The sequence below is a fragment of the Vombatus ursinus genome, unplaced genomic scaffold, assembly GCF_900497805.2.
Source record: "Vombatus ursinus unplaced genomic scaffold, bare-nosed wombat genome assembly UNPS02009205.1, whole genome shotgun sequence".
Classification (NCBI taxonomy): domain Eukaryota; kingdom Metazoa; phylum Chordata; class Mammalia; order Diprotodontia; family Vombatidae; genus Vombatus; species Vombatus ursinus.
In genome coordinates this window covers 9,230,686-9,249,409 of record NW_020948983.1, presented here as the reverse complement: position 1 = coordinate 9,249,409, position 18,724 = coordinate 9,230,686, and the positions used below count along the sequence as shown (strand labels likewise).

Below are 18,724 nucleotides of genomic sequence, written 5' to 3'. Positions count from 1 at the left end.
GGACTCCATTAAAAATATCAGAATTAGATAAATAATAAAATCATATCTGAAACATGTAGCTTTAAGGTTTTCCAAGCATTTCATACACATCTCTTCTCTAAGCAGTGGTTTGCTAGAGCTGGCTCAAACTGGCCAATTGTTAAAATTTCAGTTTGAGCATTTAAACCTCAGATATCAAGCAAACACAAATGAGGATTTGATTTATTGTTTTGTTGATTTCTAGACTTAAGAAAGTGATGGAGAAAATGTTAATAAAGCAAATTAAATTTCAATTGTATTGTGCATTTTTCCCCTCTGGTGAACAGTTGTTAAACACCTATCAGCATACCCCTTCCTTTAAGGTTCTTTTCAACTTTTACAATATCCAGCTCTAAATCAGAAGTAACTGGACATTTCCACTACTGATCACTAGCTTAAGAAGCTGGCTTGAAGTTTGGCACAAAGACGACTTTGTGAGATAGCTACCTTGATTGAAGCATTTATGAAGTGCTTAGTGTATGACCAGGAGTGGGGAACCTGTAGCCTGAAGGCCACATGTGGTTCTCGAGGTCCTCGGATACGGCTTTTTGACTAAGTCCAAGTTTTACAGAACAAATCCTTTTATTAAGGGGATTTGTTCTGTGAAGTTTGGATTCATTCAAAGGGCTGCGTTGTGGCCTCGAGGCCACAGGTTCCCCACCCCTGCTATATGACAGTTACTATGCCAAGTCCTGGGAACACAAATACAAAAAAAGCAAGGTAGTTCCTACCCTCAGGGAGCTTACATTCTAATAGGAGAAGAATACATATATGATTAGGGATTGATGAGCAGGGAAAAGTGTTTTGGTCTCTGACGTCATAAGGATGGTTAATTGAGCCATAGAGCAATTGATTGAAATGTCCTTTCCAGGCATGAGAGTATTAATTTGATTACTATTCTCAGAAATAAAGGTGAAAAGCACTGGGGGGTTGATTAGTGGAAAGAGAGAATGAGCAATGTGCTGGGGTCTGTATCAGGCTAGATATGAAGAATTCATACTGATATGGAGGCCCAGGGCCCTAGGGTAGGAGTTGGGTTCTAGTCCTAGATGCAAGACAGAAGATAGGATAACAAGTCATGACATAAAGATTGACAGATTGCTGTATATATGTATTTCTATCCCTGTTTTATGAATAAAGAAACTGAGGATCTGAGGGCTTAAGTAATTTGTTCATGTTCACGTAGCTAGTAAGTATCTGAAGCTGGATTCAAACCCAAATCACCTGATTCCAAGACCAGGACTCTCCTTTGTGCCATCAGCACATGGATGGGTTTAGGGACGTGGCCTTAACATTACTACATTAAATCCAGAAGCAAAGAGATTACCACTCCAATGGTATCGGAGCTGGTCTTTGTCTCTCTTCCAGGTATGCATATGGTCAGATTTGCCTGGAGAAGACTCGGGATTCTGATTCCATCCAAGCATCACTACAGTGATGCCTGTGGTGATGCCAGAGACATGGAAGTATAAAGAGAGGTGCATGTGGAAGTTTTTCTCAGATTATCAGGGCCAGAAGAGACCTTTAAGTTCATGTCATCCCATCCAACATTTTACAGAAAAGGAAACTGAGGACCAAGAAGTGACTTTGCTCAAGATTTTGCAATTAGGGAATGGCAAAGTTGAGATTTACACCACGGTCTTTACTACATGACCAGTGGTCTTTTCACTATATAGTAGTGCTATAAAAATTCATGTGTTCCATGTGTCCATTGGGTTTACTCATTCCCTGGCATCCTGTCCCCAGAGTAGCCTCACATAGTTATGGGAGCTGCTTTCAAGGTAATTATCCTAGCTCTGAACCATATGGATGGTTGGTAGTAACACTCTATCAGTGCTCTGGAAAAGCATCACCATTATTATTGTTGTTGCTGATGCTGTTATAATATCTGTAATATCTCAGAGGAGAGAGGCCTAGGCCTGAAGTCTGGAAGTTGTTGTTCAGTCGTTTCAGTCATGTCTAACTCTTCCTAACCCCAATTGGACTTTTCTTGGCAGATACTGAAGTGGTTTGACATTTCCTTCTCCAGCTCATTTTACCGATGAGGAAACTGAGGCAAAGAGGGTTAAGTGACTTTCCCAGGATCACATAACTAATAAGTATCTGAGGCAAGATTAAAATTCAGGTTTTCTCCAAATCTAGCATTCTTCATACTACACCACTAGCTTCTTCTATAACTAAAATTCAAAATAGAATACATGGTAGGTTGGCCAATTAGAGGTTAATTTTTTGGCCACAACAATCTAATATGTAATTTATTATTGTTCAGTCACATCCAACTCTTCATGATCCCATTTGGGATTTTCTTGGCGAAGATAATGGAATGGTTTGCCATTTCCTCCTCTAGCTCATTTTACAGATAAGGAAACTGAGGCAAATACAGTTAAGTAACTTGTCCACAGCTAGTATGTGTCTGAGGCCAGATTTGAACTCAGAAGGATGAGTCTTCCTGACTCCAGGCCCAGCCCTCTATCTACTATGCTACCTAGTTGCCCCTCTAATATTTAATAATATATAGTTAAATATACAGCAAAGCAGTAATTAGTGTGTATATATGTATACATGTATGTGTGTATATGTATACAGGCATATATATAATGTACATATGTGTATGTATATGTATATAAACATATATACATATACACACATATACCTTTTTAAGTTTCTTATATAATAACTCCAAATCAGAATGTAAAATCACAAAGAAGATAACAGAGCTACATGAAATGGGAAGAAGGAAAAGCCATTTCCAAAGCAGGAAGGAGCAGATCTCTGAGGGCATCAGAGAGGAAATCTTGTTTGAGTTGGACCATGAAAAATTCCAACAGGCAGATATTGATTAGGAGTGCATTCCAAATCAATAAATATCTATTAAGTGCTTACTATGTACCAGGTGCTGTACTAATCATAGGGAATGACATAATAAAAAGGCATAAAGGTAAGAAAATGCTTTAATATATGCAAGGGGTTGACAAGTAGTCTGGCTTAGCAGGAACATCATACACATGGAGGGGAATTAGCTGAGATAACCACAGATCGGAGATTTAGAACTGAAGGGACTCAGAGATCATTTAGTCCAACTCCATTTTACAGATGAGTAAACTAAGACCAGAAGAGGTTAAGGGAGTTACCTAAGGTCATACACATAGTAAGCAGCTGAACTGGAATAGACAAAGTAATTCAGCAATCTACTTTGGACAGTGTGTTTGCTTCCAGAAACACTAATTTAATGGCACTCCTTTAAGCCAATTCCAAGCTAGGTATTAGATACTGGACCCAACTTTAACAAAACCTAATGTAAAAATATTAGGATAGGGGTAGGAACATAACCTTTGATTTCACTGGTATAGGGAACTTCATAGAGAACTCCTAGTAAGGAGACTCCCTCTACCAATGAAGATTAGCACCTTCTCTGTAACTTATGAAAAATAATTTTGCATTTTTCCATTCACCCAGTTGCTTTATGCTTTTCAAAACACAGCCATACTTCTTGACTTACTTGATCTTCACAATAACCCTTTATTGGATTTGGACAGGTGTCAGAGGTAAAATATAAACCTAAGTCTTAATGACTTCCTCTATCTACACTGTCATACGGCAATGAGTGACTCTCCTAGAGGCTTGACATTTTATTTTTCACTTTCAAGACATGGATTTACACATAGCTTTTTAGGAGTATCCCCACTTCACCAAGTGAGATTCACTGGGAATTTTCAAAGGCTTTTACTGCTATACCCATCCTGCCCTGCTGTGTTCAATATTCCCCAGTTCCTTCACAACATAGGGAAAACCTGATTTTCTTTCCTACCTCAGTATTTCCCCATAGTTTCTAGAAAATATATTTCAAATCACCAACAAGATTTTGTCATTGGGAAAATAGAATTAAAAAACAGCTAGGCCATGTAGACTAACACAATGGATCTCAAAAACAGAAGCAGCACAAGGAACTATGTAGAACAAGCTGTATATGAAGCTATTGCCACAAAAATTAATTTTTTTTTATTCTGACCACTGACAAGAATTACATTGAGTTGCCTGACTTAACCTAACTCAAAATTAATTCATTCTGCATCTTACCTTTAGGAAAGAAATATTATGCAGTAGGAAGTTAATGAAGCCAAAAGCCTCTTTAAAAAACCAATTTTGGGTAAAAGTTCAGTAGTTTCTTCCTTCTAGAGACTGAAACAAACTTTCCATTAAAAACCTTGCCTCCAATGGAGAACCATAACATCACATCCAACCAGAATCTCATTAACAGGAGTCAGTTACAAACCGGTTATTGAAATTTTTTAAAAGAATTGTGCTCATCAAGGTCTCCAATGGAGGCAATAAAATGATACTCAACAGGAGTCAGACAAACAGGCTGGACAGCAATCTGAGTTGGCCTGGTCTGGCCTGGGAGAAAAGGCCTCCAGTCACATCTCTTCCCTTCGCTCCAATAGATGTTTTCCAACCCAGTAAACACATTGATAGACTTCAAAGGGAGCCAGGATGTGTCCTGACTTGCATGTGCTCAATACATCTCCCAAGTTAATATCTCCATTTTATTTAGGTGTCATTTGCTCACTCTTCCAAAAAGCTCATAAAAAAATATTAGAGGCAGTAGAATAAAGCAAGGTAACAGGACTATTAGCACCTTTCTGGAAACCTTTGCGATCTTTCTGGCAATTTTCAAGTTCTGGGAGTCTTTTCTAAATCAAATAAACTCTGCAAATACTATGACTGGGCAGGGACTATAGCAAAACCCATCATTTGCACACCTTAATGAGAACATTTATTTGAGAACCTTTATTTATAAGAGCATCATTTGCATGCTTTTATGAAAATATATTCAATCCCACCAAGATTTATTAAGCACCTGCCTGCATTCCAGGTACTGTACTAGGCTCAAGTACAAAGGAACCAACAATCCAGAAAGAGAACTAAGGTGTATACATTCAAATTTATATCATAGTTAATATGTGAAAGTTCAAAGAAAAGGTCTAAATAAAGCAAGCACCTTGAGAAACTTGAGGAGAGAGTTTGCTTCCAACTACACAGGGGCAGGGAAGGCTTAATTCACATTTCAAAAGATAAGGCAATCCTCTGCCCAAATGCCATGGCCCTCACAGACTGAATTATTCTGATATCTGGATGAGGTAAGAAAGATGTCCTAGCTCCAGGCTTTGAGAGACAGAAAGATCCCAAGTATACAGAAATGTTTAAGGCACTTTTTGCAGTAGCGAAACACTAGAAACAAAATGGGAGCCCATCAATTGGGAATTGGCTGAACAAATTGTGATATAAGAACATAATGGATTACCATTGGGCATTTAAGAACAGTTTAAGAAGAATTCAGAGACAGACGAGAAGACGTACATGAACTGGTGCCAAGCAAAGTGAGCAGAACCAAAACAACGTAATTACACTAACGTAAACAAAAAAGCACTAAAAGGTAGATGAACTCGGGTTAATTTTGGCCCAGGGGAAAAAATGGTGAAACTCCTCAAGGTCAAAGTGAGCCTCTATGAAACTGGGAACATTGCTTATGCTGTTATTTTGTTTACTTAACTGTTTTTATTTGTTACAATGGGGAAGTAAATGAGATGAGGGAAATGACTGTAACTTTGTAAAGTATAAAAGGCATCAATAAAAAAAATTTTTTAAGAAAATATACTAGACCATAAAATCAGGAGACAGGAATTCTAGCCCAAACTCTCCAACTTATTATGTTATTTCAGATAAAACCAATCTCTCCAGGTTTGGTTTGTGGTAAAATGGAAAGATCACTAGCTTCAGAAACTTAAGAGAATAACTAGCAAGCATTCCTGAAGTGCAAAGCCAGAAATCCACAAAGGTCTAGGGGTTAGGCGGTTTCTGATCCAATTCTAGAAACAACAGGTCCAAAATGGGGCGGGGAGGGTTTCGAGGGGCAGGGCAAGATCAGGACACCAACACAGAGTATAGGGCAAAGGACCTTAGCTACTGATGATTTGTCTCACGCAAAGAATCAGCCCAAGGCTGTGAGGTCTGTATGGTTGAAGTATGTTAGTCATACACATCCCCACTCAGTTGAAGCCAACAGAGTTGAAATCCAGTACAGCTATGAGAATCCATTTCTTCCCTAATTCTGTACCTCTGCATTTGAGTCTTTGAACCTAAGACTAGTCCTCACCCCTCGTTTCTGACAATTGCTAGGATGACCACTAAAGGGAAAAAAAAAAAGGCAAAGACATCACTGATTACTTTCAAGAAAACAGTTTTGGTAGAAGCATAGAGTTAAGAAAGAAATTGGTGGCTAGGGCATGAAAATAACGGTTATAAGCATATATACTTGATGACTTAAATGACAATGTAGGGAGGTAGAATAGAAGAAGTCAAGCAAAGGGTTTGGGAGTATTTTTATTTTTTAAGATTAGTCATGTTTGAACCTTATGAAGAGGGAAAGCAGAAAAGTGCTAAGAGATCAGGGATAACTCTAGGAGGTCACATAGGAGAGAGGAAATATGAAAGGTTTTCACCTTTGGTCTTCCCCATCTCTGTATCTTAGCAGTTGTATAACATACTGAATGAGTGAGTAGATCTCCCCCATCTCTATAACCTAGGAATTTCACCTAAGTTATATAACATACTGAACATCGGGTCTCCTATATCTACATTGACAGAGTTTTGACCTAGAAGTAACCAGCATGTAACACCAAAAATTAGGAAATGCTAGCCTGATTTGTGGTACTACCATGTCCAAAACTGCATTCTCGAGATGAAGTTTTCAGTGATTGTGAATGTATTGCCAGCTGGAAGCCCAGGGATCATGGGCAGATAAGACTCCACTGGCATTGATTGGCCTTAGTTCCTCGCAACTCCAAAAAGAAACAGGACCTTTACAAGCTCTATGAACTGAAAATAAAAGCCAAGCAGATTATAAACTAGTTCGGTCTTTCAACCCTGATCAACCTACCCAAGTTTTCTTCCATAAACTGGAACCCTCTAGCACCTCAACACAGGGCTCCATGGTTAACAGCACCACAGTGGAAAAGATCCCAGGTCCCCTTGGGACAAGGGGGCATCACTCCAGAAAACAATCAAGTTGTTGACCTCACAGAAAGTGTACTGACAGCCACCAGCTAACTTGCCTGGCATCTGAAGTCTTTTACCTCAGACACTGAAGATGCCCAGTTGTGTTTGCAACATAAGGAGAATATGTGATTACTTGGTTTTAGTTCAGAAGAAATTTGGGCCTACAAAACAGCCTGAACCACAGAGGCTCACAAAGGATGGCATTCATGCACAAAACAACCAAGTAATAGTGTGGAAGAGGAGCTTAGATTCTTAAAATCTAGCCATGGCTCTGATTCTTAAAATCTAGCTATTGCTCAGATTCTTATAATCTAACCACTACTTACCCATGTTCAGACTCCTTAAGAGTCTGCCCAATATGACGGATGTTCTAATAAACCTTGTCTTTGGCTGAAAGAAGGCTTGGGTTGAATTCTTTCAGGCAGGACCCATGTTTTGTGATTTTGGGGTCCCAGCACCCCTGAACTCCTAAACCGCATCATTTTGGTGGCCTGTACAGGGAAACTGCCTAACCCCAAGTTCTTCTCCAGCCAAGACTGGAAGGTATGTAAGCCTCCTCTACCTCCCTTTCTTGCTCTACAGTTGAGGTTGCTTTCCAAGCACCAAGGCTTGGAAGTGCTTTTGTGGCAGACAGTTACAAGGCTGTCTCGCACTGGGCCTGATGCTCTCAGGCTCTCAGTTCACTGGGTTGATTGAAGGCCATGGACCCGGGTACACTTTCCACAGCATAGAGGGCAAGGATGGATGCCCTATCTGGAAGTGTATGCTTAATTCTGTTAATTCCCTCGGTGCTACGGAATTGAGGAAAACTGCAGTTGCTTTTTGGTTCCCTGAGGCTTACTTACTCCCTTTCCTCTACACCCCTGAATTCTCCTTCATGGAGGTTACAGGGAAAGTTAGAAAAGCCAAAAATATCTTGGCAGATACTGGAGGTTTTGTGATTGATCATTAAGGAGTTTAGAACTCCTGCTTATAACCCTGGTCACTCCTTTCTCCCACTCCCTTCCCTTGAGTCAAGTGGGTATGTTAACTCCACTCATAGGAGAAAAGAGTTTACTCCTCACTTTTGATTTCGCCCTCCCCCACTTGGGAAAGGAAGGAGGGGGGAGGTGCAGCAGCTACAACATGGGCCCCACTGGCAATGGCCTTGGGCTCTGGGGCAACTTTTGCCTGGAAGCATCACCCAGGTTCAGCACATCCTGCTCAAGGTAAAGAAGCTGGCCTCTGAACTTGGGTAAGCATGCTTTTTTAAATTTGTAGTTTTAACTGTTAAGATGAGATGTTGATTCTCTGTGTAAAGTAATTTGAAAGTACATTTAACAAAACTGAAGTCACCTGATTGGTAATGGGTTTGTTTCAAGTTTCAAATCAGTGAACTTTCTGTATCAGTTATGTCAAGCAACTTTTCATAATTTGGTTACCACTAAAATAATTTAGCTATTGTTGGTTATTGTTTTAATGTGTTAATAAGCCAAAAAGTTTGTTTGGGTTATGTATGGCTTGCTGAGAATTTGCAAGTGTATAGAAATCTCTAATGATTGGCCTTTTATATTAGGATAAATTTAAGTTTGAGATGTAAATCCTGAAGCTGTGATTAGTAAAACTTGCTGTTTGAGGTAAAAGCTCATAGGATTTTATTTTGAGTTGTCTGATGGGTCATAATACATCGATAATCAATAACCCACCATCTGAGAGAAATGCCACAAACTACTAAGAGAAGGTGATACTGGTGGGAAGTCAGCAATGGGAAAAGCTGATAGGACAATTTTAGTCTAAAATGGGATCCTCCTGGCTCAGTTTCCCCATTATGTTCCTTTGAAAGGGAATGTTACCCACCTGGCTATTCCTGAGTCTGGCTATGAGGTGAATTTGATACTGCATGGTTGGAAAACTGAATTATCTGAATCCAAACAGAGCTAATCCCCCAATTCTGTTATCCTTGACCTAGCCTGGCCCTCCATTATCTTGCCTCCCTATGGCCCCAGGCCACTTCCCACCCTTGATCCCACCTAGGCTCCATTTTCCTGGACTTCTATTACCTCATAGACTACTTGGCCACTCCTAGATATTCCTCAGACTACTTGGCCACTCCTGGATCCCTCCCACAGTCTTTCTGTATATAAGGTCCATCTTGTCTCCATTAAGATGCTTAGATTCTTAAAATCTAGCCATGGCTCTGATTCTTTTAAAATCTAGCCACTGCTTAGAGTCTTATAATCTAACCACTGCTTACCCATGTTCAGACTCCTTAAGAGTCTGCCCAATATGACAGATGTTCTAATAAATCTTGTCTTTGGCTGAAAAAAAAAATAGTACAGAAGAGGCACAGGAAGAGGACAGCAATGAATATGGAGACTAAGTAAAGGCCACTACAATATCAACTATGGAATTTTTTTTTTATGCTTTGAAACATATATACACATATACGTACATCTATAGTGACCGAAACCTGCTAAAAAAAAAATAAGCATTATATGGGCCCCAAACCCTTCTCTTCCCTTTTCCCTGGCCTCTCAGAAATGAACAGTTTATCACAATGTAAGGGAGGTTTTATTTGTAATTTATCCTCATTTAGTGGTGATCCAAGGAACACAGAGCATCATTGTCTAAGTCAATATCATAGAAGCAGCCATAGAAGCTAATGTTTCTCTTTCTTCCCTGTCCCCTGCAACGTCAATGTTTATAAGAATTGGACTTTGTTTTTGGAGAGTAAAGATGCCATAAAAAATGAAACCATACAGGTTAGATTATCTCCCTCCATTCTGATGGGAAGTTTTCATTCAATGCCAAATTTAACAACTGATAGTAACCACTGAGACTCCTAATACTTTAGCCTCCCTATCCTTCCTAATTTTGTATTGTGTTTAAATATAAGCTCTTAAGTAGACAGGAAGGTACACATTGAAAAGAATCCTTTTGCAAAACTGAAAATTCTCATTGTATCTTGAATCTTCTGATATTTTAGCATTCTAGGATATTTGGCCAGATCATTGGTGCCCCTTCAAGAGTAAATTACACAAATAAAAGACATGCATGCATATCAAAAGCCAACTTCAGTGAAACTGCCTAGAGAGCTACCCCTCTCTATAGCGTGCGTGCTTCATTTATAAATATAAGTAGGATTTGTTTCTGACAAGAGAAGGCATACGGCAAAGTGGAGAGATAGCCAGCCTTGGAGTCAGGAAAACCTGGTTTCAAGTCATTTCTGATGCATATTACTAGCTATTTGACTATCGGCAAGTTACAACTTCTCAGTGCCATCAGGCAACACGCTGAGACTGTTACAGAGATGCTACCAATCTGTATTGGTGGAAGACCATTGCACACTAGGAATTCCCAGTGCCAATGAAAACAGAGGTCACTCAAAAAAAAATGTTAACAATGTAATGACTTGTATAAAACAGAGGGGAATATGAAAAGATTCCAAGTGATGTGCTTCCACTCCCCATCCTACCCCACTTTGGAATTAAGTAATAACTTCTCCCCTCTACCTCTCAAAAATAAAGTGCAGAGACATGAAACATGTTGTGACTTTGTAATTTATTATAATAAAACTACATTTCTGTGCTTCTGACATGACATTTAACAGGCATAGAAATTGGCTAACATTTCCAAACTGGTTTAGTTCACAGACTCAGTTATTTTTTTTACATTTTCTACCAATATTTTTTTACAATATTAATTTGTTGTTTTTATATACAGAAACAGGCAAGTAGTTTAAAAATTGCCATCAAGGCATTTCAGAGTTTGAGATATTAGAACAAGGTCCAAAATTTCTCTTTCAAAATGCAATCATTAGTTTCTATTAAACTAAAATGCAAGGTACCAAGTCTCCAGTTCCTAAAAAGAACCAAACTGATTTTTACATTCTAACTTCTCCAAACTAGAATCAGCAAAAATCAATGAACAGGTTCCATTCTATCTCAATTCTAAAACTACTTGCTCACTTCAATCTAAATTCAGCTATGCCAAAATTGACTTCGAGGTCCTCATTATGGATATCACTATTTACCCCAAATCAGAGCAATAGCTCTGTACTTTCAGTAGAGATCCAAGATTTTTGAGATGAACCAGCCTTGAGGCTAACACTCCAAAAGAAAGGCTTCTCACTTTAGCAAGCCAATATCACAATAGTTTTCTGTGCTTATTAACTCTAGGGGAAATATAATTTTTTTTATGTGTATGTGTGTGTGTGTGTGTGTATGTATATATACACACCTCACATATACACCCATCACAGGCAACACAATCATATAAAATGCATGCAAGTTACCTTTTGCTGCAGTGTGATTTCATCTTTTATCACTGATTTTTTAGTGTCTAAAACATGGAGTAAATCTTTTCCAAACTGCTCACAATCTAAATTTACAGTAATCTAGATTTAGACAGTATTCTCCTCACACATCTCAACTCTTTCATTCTGAAATCTATTGAAGTACTTTCTGTTCTAGTTCAACCAATTTCATTCTGTCGGAGATTTTTTTTGTTGTTTTTAAGAGGGAAAAAAGTAATTCTTTCTCTGCTAGTCTGAATTACACAGGATGTTGTCATTAAGAAGACTGAAGTTTCACATTACTTGGTCTATTCTTCATTCACAGTCTTCCCCCCAGAGGACACAAGTGCATGCAGTACAGTAAACCATAACAAAGTATTTACAAGCACCTAGTTTGTTTAGCCTTAAATGGAAACCACCAGCTTTAAGAAAAAATTACACAGAAAATATATTCGTTAGCAAAGAGTATGCTTTGGCTGCAGTCAAGTGGGATGGAGCTCTGTCTTTTGCAGTTTCACTACAAATGAACTAAATGTATTCCAGTAACTGAGGCACTGAATAGTGCATTATTCTAAAACTATCTCTGGTGTCAGAATCTCTGAATTAGTGTAACTTTGGTTGAGATTTTTCTTTCTTAAAAAGTTTTCAAAGCACCTGTTAATAACAAAAAGCATGCATAATTATGTTCACAGTGATTTAGTTAAGTGGTAAGATCATTGGCTTCACTTTCCAAAGCATTTGACTGGACTTCTAAAAAAGACATGGGGCAGGGGGTGGGGGTGGGGGTGGGGGGGAGGCGGGAGAGAAGGGGCGGACAGGTGGAATCTAAATGTATCAACGGGAAACAAAAAGACAAATTATTATTATCCATTCCTCAAAGCAAGCTTACACTGTACACAGCAGATCTCTGCTGGAGTGATTGTGCTGTGGATCTCCCACATCAGCTTATCAGCAAACTACAACAGAACTGGGAAAGTCTTGAACTTAAATCTGGGTAGTTAAAAAAAGGGTAGAGTTCACTGGCTTTCTTCAAATCCCTTAAGAAGAACTTTAAAAAAAAAAAAAGGTCTGATTGCCAAGATATAAAACAAAACTAAGAAAAAAAAGGAAGCTTCCCTAAGTATTTCTTCCAAGTGCAGTGTCCTAACTAATGCAAATGTGTTCATTCCTTGCTAGCCTGGCTAATAATCTTGAAGATTAAAATATGAATTTCATCATCACGCCCCTCTAGAACAGTGGTTTGGAACACAAGAGGACCAGAAAGGAGGTACAAACACTTTAGATTAGTGTACTATCAAAAAAACCGTTTGCTTAGTATTCCAGAAAACATTATTGAAGAATAAGTTGTGATTTAACTTGGAATTTGACTCTTTAAGAAGAAGGATTACAAGATTACAGCATCACTGTTGGGCATTTTAAGTGAAAAGTTTTGTGTAATGCCAGTTATTAACATGTATCCAAAAATCCCTGATCATTCAAGAGATACTATTAAATAGTGTTTAAAACCAAAGTTGTCAATATTAACAAGTCTCGGTAATTTTACATTAGATTAAAAGGCTATACACTACATTCACTGGGAAAAAAACTCAATTTCATAATACCATGGAGATAATGAGTAGCAAGCCATTACAAAACATTTTAATGTCACATTATCCTTAAGGGAACATCACCATTAGTGCAATTAACATACAATTATGCTGTCTACTAACAAAATGGCACATGCCTATTACAAATAGACAACCTTTCATAATTATTTGCCACTGTGTGGTCTCAATAACATTTAACATGATACATTTTGGCATGTAATTTCCCTGTAATTTTGAAGAACCATGGGTTTTTCACAAAGTCAAATGTGTCCACCATACGGCAGCAGCCCTCCAGCCATAGCACTGTAGGCTCAGATTTCATCAACTGAGGAGAAGCCAAGCTAAGTTATCCATGGTTGGGTGGGAGCCTCCCAAGAAGCACTCAGATGCTACTGAAATAAGTCCATTCTGGACAATCCAGAAGGTGGCAATTTCCTTCATACTTCAGAAAGAAGTAAAGAGACACATTGCTGTGAAAGGTGCATACCTCATGAAGAATATAAAACAGGAGGTCCTGAACACTAGCTGAATGATTAGTTGTATACTATGGTCAATAAAAACTCAGTGGCACTTTTTGCAAAAGTGAAAGATACTCGACCAGGTCCTTTTGAACTCTGCCTACTTGGTTTATTCCCTGCTATGTTATTTATCATGATTTTAATTTCTTGACCTAAGCTATTATTTCATTTCATGCAGCTCTAAAACACCTTCTATATCAGACCCCAAAGAAAACAACATTGATCCCAGGCTACAATTTGCATTAGTCCCTTCAATTGTTAAAGAGCTTTCAAATAAAAGGTGCATATATGAAAAATTATATTACTCTATTTTTTTTAAAGATAGTAAAAAAGTCAGTGAATTGGATGATTTTAACTTATTTTTAAAAGCATTAAAATCCTAGTGGATTTGCTGAAAGCACTAAGTTTGCTAAATACACTTGGGGGTTTTGCTTATCACTACATTTTTGCAAAAGTCACAGTAATTAGACTTTAAAAGTAGTTATTTAAAATGTAGCTATTCAATAAAATCCAAAATATTTTACTGAGACTTCATTTTTAAGTCTACTTATTTTGATTTGCAAACTGAGGCTACATCCAAGTGTTAACTGTAGGTTATTATATTACCACAGAATCAGGATTATCACAAATCCATGGAGGGAAGAAGGCACTTGTCTTCCAGTGGATCCAGTCAGATAAGGTCCTACCACATAATGGCACCTCAAACTGTTGGGCCAGTCCTGGAGACTGTGCTGGCCTCACCACCCCCCACCCCCTGTATTTTTCTCTTTAGGCAAAGGTGCTACCATTCTTCTACAATACAACAAAGCTTAAAATATATTCTAGTAGTTTCTGCCGGTTACACTGAGGTAGAAAAGTGTTGCTTAGTTCCAAAATTGATATTCTCTTTTCTTTTGTCTCCTTGAAAACCTAAAAGAAAAGGAAACAGATCATGTTAATTTCTCATATTACATCTCTGTTCCACTCTGACCTTCCACTTACCCTATGGGGCCTGGCCACTTCAACAACCACGAAGACATCAAAGGTAAAGGAAATGTGAATCCCCACTTTGAATAACAACAGTTTTGTACTAGTCTATTACTTTGAGTAAATTCAAATTAATTAGCTGTCTATTACAGTAAAATACTGTGCTAAGTGCCAGGGATACAAAAATGGAAAATAACATTTCCTGTATTCAAGGAGCTTCCATTTTACATGTACAAGTATAAAGTATAATACAAAGCAGAATATGAAGGGCAAAGAAAAGATACAGAAAAAAATATTTCAAGAAAATCTGAGCAAACAGAGAATGCTTTCAACTGTGAATGAATAACCTTCAGAACATAGCCTTGAAAACAGCAGCTTAAAACTTCAATAGACTCAAAAATTCTCATCATCAGTCAGTCCTGCCATCCCTTACCCCTCACTGATTTTACACATAACAGTGAATGGCAGCAAGTCTAAGGTGAGGCCACATGGTAATAGAAATAGTGATAATCATATTTTAAAAGTAAACGTAAAAACCAAATCTAATTGCTAACTTAGCCGATTTTTGGTGTGATGCTAAAGACATACAGACTTGTTATTTACAAAGATGCCTTAAAGAGAAATAGCATTTGAAAGGAGCAAGATTATGGGCCAAAAAATATTCTATAAAATAGTCCTCACTCACTGCCATTCACAAATGTCTTTGTCACCCTGAAAAAGCATATATACATACCATCCCCATCTCCCACCCCCAAGAACTGCAGGGGTAGCTTATGTTATAGTTACAACTAAAAACATGTGGAATGAAACTGAAAGTAAATTTCTGCAATATCAGAAATGGACACCTACCCCAATATCCTTGAAGATTTTCACCGCATTCTTCACAAGACAATACGTAGCACTCTCAGCTGTGTATGGAAGGGGAATGAAGACATTGAGGTTAAGAGGGGAAACATGGTCTCATTAGATTTCCAGTATCAGCAGAAAGTCAGTATGGTGGAAGGGAAAAAGCCCTAGCCTGTGGATCGTAAGAGCTCTGTGCCTAGCTCGGCCACTGTTGTCATCTTTCTTCACCAAATCATGCCGCTGTTTCTGGGATTCAAGTTTCTTATCTGTTGCTTCAACACTCTAAAATCATGTTCACAAATCAAAGTATAAAAGTTACTTTCCCCATTTCTATCACCAACTTCACCCCCTCTCAAAAAAATGACTTGACATACCATAAACAGCAACATTTCTTTCCGTTCTAGTTATTAAGTATTTGTGTAACTTCTGCAGATACTCTGGTTCCGAGACAGGGCCGCTGAAGTTATGAATGAAGATGGCAGCTGAGCTATAGGCCTCTAACAAAGGCCCGAGGAGGCTTTGCAAGAAAGTAAGGAATTGCTGGTGTTCTTTGGACTGGCTCACCTGGAAAATATAACAGGAAAAGTTATTAAAAAACAAGTAAACTGAATCTCAAAGGAATATTGTTTGGATAACTAAGAGAGCCACTCAAAAACAGGCTGAATCTAGAAAAGACACCATATTGTTTATCACTTTTTAAAAAAAGGTATTTTTGTACACACATATACTTACTAGAAATCATCAGCCATGAAGTAGGACACTAAGGATTAATAACTAACAACAATATCTTTGAGTCAAGTACCCAAATAGTGCCAGCAGAGACTAACCAATATGGAGCCTAAACCAAATTCCAGAACCATGATACTTCCATGTCACTACTTCCCCATACTGACCCCTGGAGCCAGTTCTTCTGGAGTTCATGTAAGAGGAAGAGATGTGAAATCGGTGACTTTCACAAGCAACAAGGAATGTGATACAAGGACAGGCTTCAATTCAACAGAATGTAGTAAGCTCCCTGGAGGTGGCCATTTCATTTTTGTCATGGAACCAGTGCAAAGCAGAATGCCAAGTACATAGTAAGTGCTTTAAGAATCGTTTAATGAAAAGAATTAAATTTGGTGCAATTCCATTTTTTGAGCGCTAAGTCTATACAGGGCAACGTTCTAGAGGCTGAGGGGAATTAAGATGACTATGATGTTGTCCTTGCCTTCAAAGAATTTATGATCTCTCTGGACACAAATAACCAGAAAGCAGGGTGTGGAAGTTCATATGAGATACAAAGTACTATGGGAACTCGCAAAAGGATCACTTATGCCTGGGGAATAAGGGAAAACTTCAGTACCTAACCTAGGCAAAAATCATATACGTAGACACACAGAGACACATATAGACACACCCACACACACACATACACACACCCTTCCATCAACAAAAAGATTTTATGCACATACTATTCTTCCAGATTTTTCTAATCTTTATTTTCTTTACACTGATAAACTGAGCCATTATTTTTAATTGCACCAACATCACACTGCCATAGACTCCAAAATTTCACACAAAAATACCTTTAGGTAGCAATCTCTCTGCTCTTCACCAAAATCACTATCCTCATCTTCTTCATCACTTCTCCAAGACAAAGGCTCAGGAAGTTTCTTGTCCCAGGGCTGTTCTGTGAGACCAGGGCTAATGTCTTCTTGATCATCTTGCTAAATTGGAAAGAAGTGCAACAGTCAAACAGAGATCACTAAGCACAGACATACAACACAGAAAAAGGAAAATATTTAAGGGTTGAGTTCCAATTAAATCAACCAACACCTACAGGTTTGTTGGTCCCTTCTGAACCCTTCTCTGATCCAGGCTACAAACCTCTCTATCTATTTTGAAGCAGCTTCTTAGCTAAAATTCCTATGAAAAACTAACCAAAGTAAGTAAAATAATTCTGAAATCAATCCTGCCCCCCAAATTGTTTGCCTACATTCACCATAACACCCCTATCAATAGAACTACAATTGAAATCAAAATTAATCAGTTAGTCACCAAGTCAACAAGCATTTATTAAGTACCTACAATGTACCACCTAAGAAACAGAGATACAAAGCAAGTTAAAAGATAGTCTCTGCTCTCAAGGAGCTCCCAGTCTAATAGGCCAGACAACAAGCAAACAACTATGTACAAATAAACTATCAACAAGGAGAAACTAGAGAAAAATCAACAGAGGGAAGGCACTAGAAAGCTTCTTGCAGAGAGTGAGATTTTAGCTGGGACTTGAAGGAAGCCTGGAGGCAGAGAGGAGGAGGAGGGAGAGAATTCCAGGTGTAAGGTGCAGCCAGTAAAAATGCATGCAGTCAGCAGATGGATTGTCTTATGTAAGGAACAGCAAGGAGGCCAGAGTCACTCAAAGAGTATGTGGAGGAGGACAGTATAAAAAGCCTGGAAAGGGCGAGAGGTGGGAAGTAATGTAGGGCTCTGAAAGCCATATTTTGTATTTGATCCTGGAAATGATAGAGAACTGAATAATGAGGTGACATGGTGGGACTCGTACTTTAGGAAGATGAATGTGACACAGGACAATAGCTAGCAAGGATGAATTAAGTGAGGGTTTTTTGAGGATAAAGGAGACATGGACATGTTTGTAAGCAGCAGGGAAGCAGTCAGCAGATAGGGAGAAATTAAAAATAAAGTGAGTGTGGATAACAGAGGGGACAATCTGCTGGAAAAGATGGGATTGAATGGGGTCTCTTGTGTATGTAGAGGGCTTTGCCTTGGCAAAGACAAGGGCCATCTCTTCATGTGAGATAGGAGTAAAGGAGGGGATAGCTGGAGAAGGCACCTAGGTGACATGAGATGAGGAGGAGGTGAGAAGGAGAAGCTCTCGGGGAACAGTCTCACTTTTTTCAGTGAAATATGAAGTAGCTGAGAGGACAGTGCAGAAGCAACGGGAGGTTTAAGGAAGGATAAAGTTTAGAAAAACTACCATGTGATAGTGAGCCAATTAGTGAGGTGTCAAAAGATTGCCTTACCACAATGAGGACCTAGATGAGATTATGTAACATAAATCTGTAGTGGATCTAGTCAAGATTGTTTCATTACTTTTTCTGGCTTCATTCATCAGCATGTGAATGGTGTGAAAGTAAAAGATGATGAGAATAATCCAAGGCTGAGGCTTGGCAAGACAAGAGCAGCAAGAGGATGAGAGGAGCAAGGGAATTAGGATAAGGAGAGAAAGTAAGGTTCATTAAGGGATCAGGGTCAAGGTGGAGAATGGAAGAGAAGGTAGCCACTGTACAGTTTATAGCTTGGGAAAGAATTGAGGGGTCAATGGACTGAAAGGTATGGTAAGGACAAAAATGAGAGAAGGAGAGGTGAAATGACAACAGACTGTGATCAGAAAAGGGAATTTCAGAACTCATGAACATAGGAATGGTGCATCTGTGGATGATGGCAAAATCACACATCAATCA

At 38.6% G+C, this 18,724-nt stretch overlaps 1 protein-coding gene and 1 pseudogene across 1 annotated transcript in view; one reads left to right on the top strand and one right to left on the bottom strand.

The window, feature by feature from the left end:
- Positions 1-1,352: 1,352 nt before the first annotated feature.
- Positions 1,353-9,684, top strand: LOC114035478 (annotated as a pseudogene).
- A 3,279-nt stretch (positions 9,685-12,963) lies between these two features.
- GPAM (glycerol-3-phosphate acyltransferase, mitochondrial) overlaps positions 12,964-18,724 on the bottom strand; it is a 38,871-nt gene continuing 33,110 nt past the window's right edge. Inside the window, exons 19-22 of the mRNA XM_027851759.1 lie at positions 16,829-16,969; positions 15,638-15,827; positions 15,267-15,325; positions 12,964-14,360 (exon numbers count right to left, since the gene is read on the bottom strand). Of these exons, the coding sequence (XP_027707560.1) occupies positions 14,244-14,360; positions 15,267-15,325; positions 15,638-15,827; positions 16,829-16,969 (507 nt within the window). The 3' untranslated portion in view covers positions 12,964-14,243. The remainder of the gene's footprint in view (positions 14,361-15,266; positions 15,326-15,637; positions 15,828-16,828; positions 16,970-18,724) is intronic.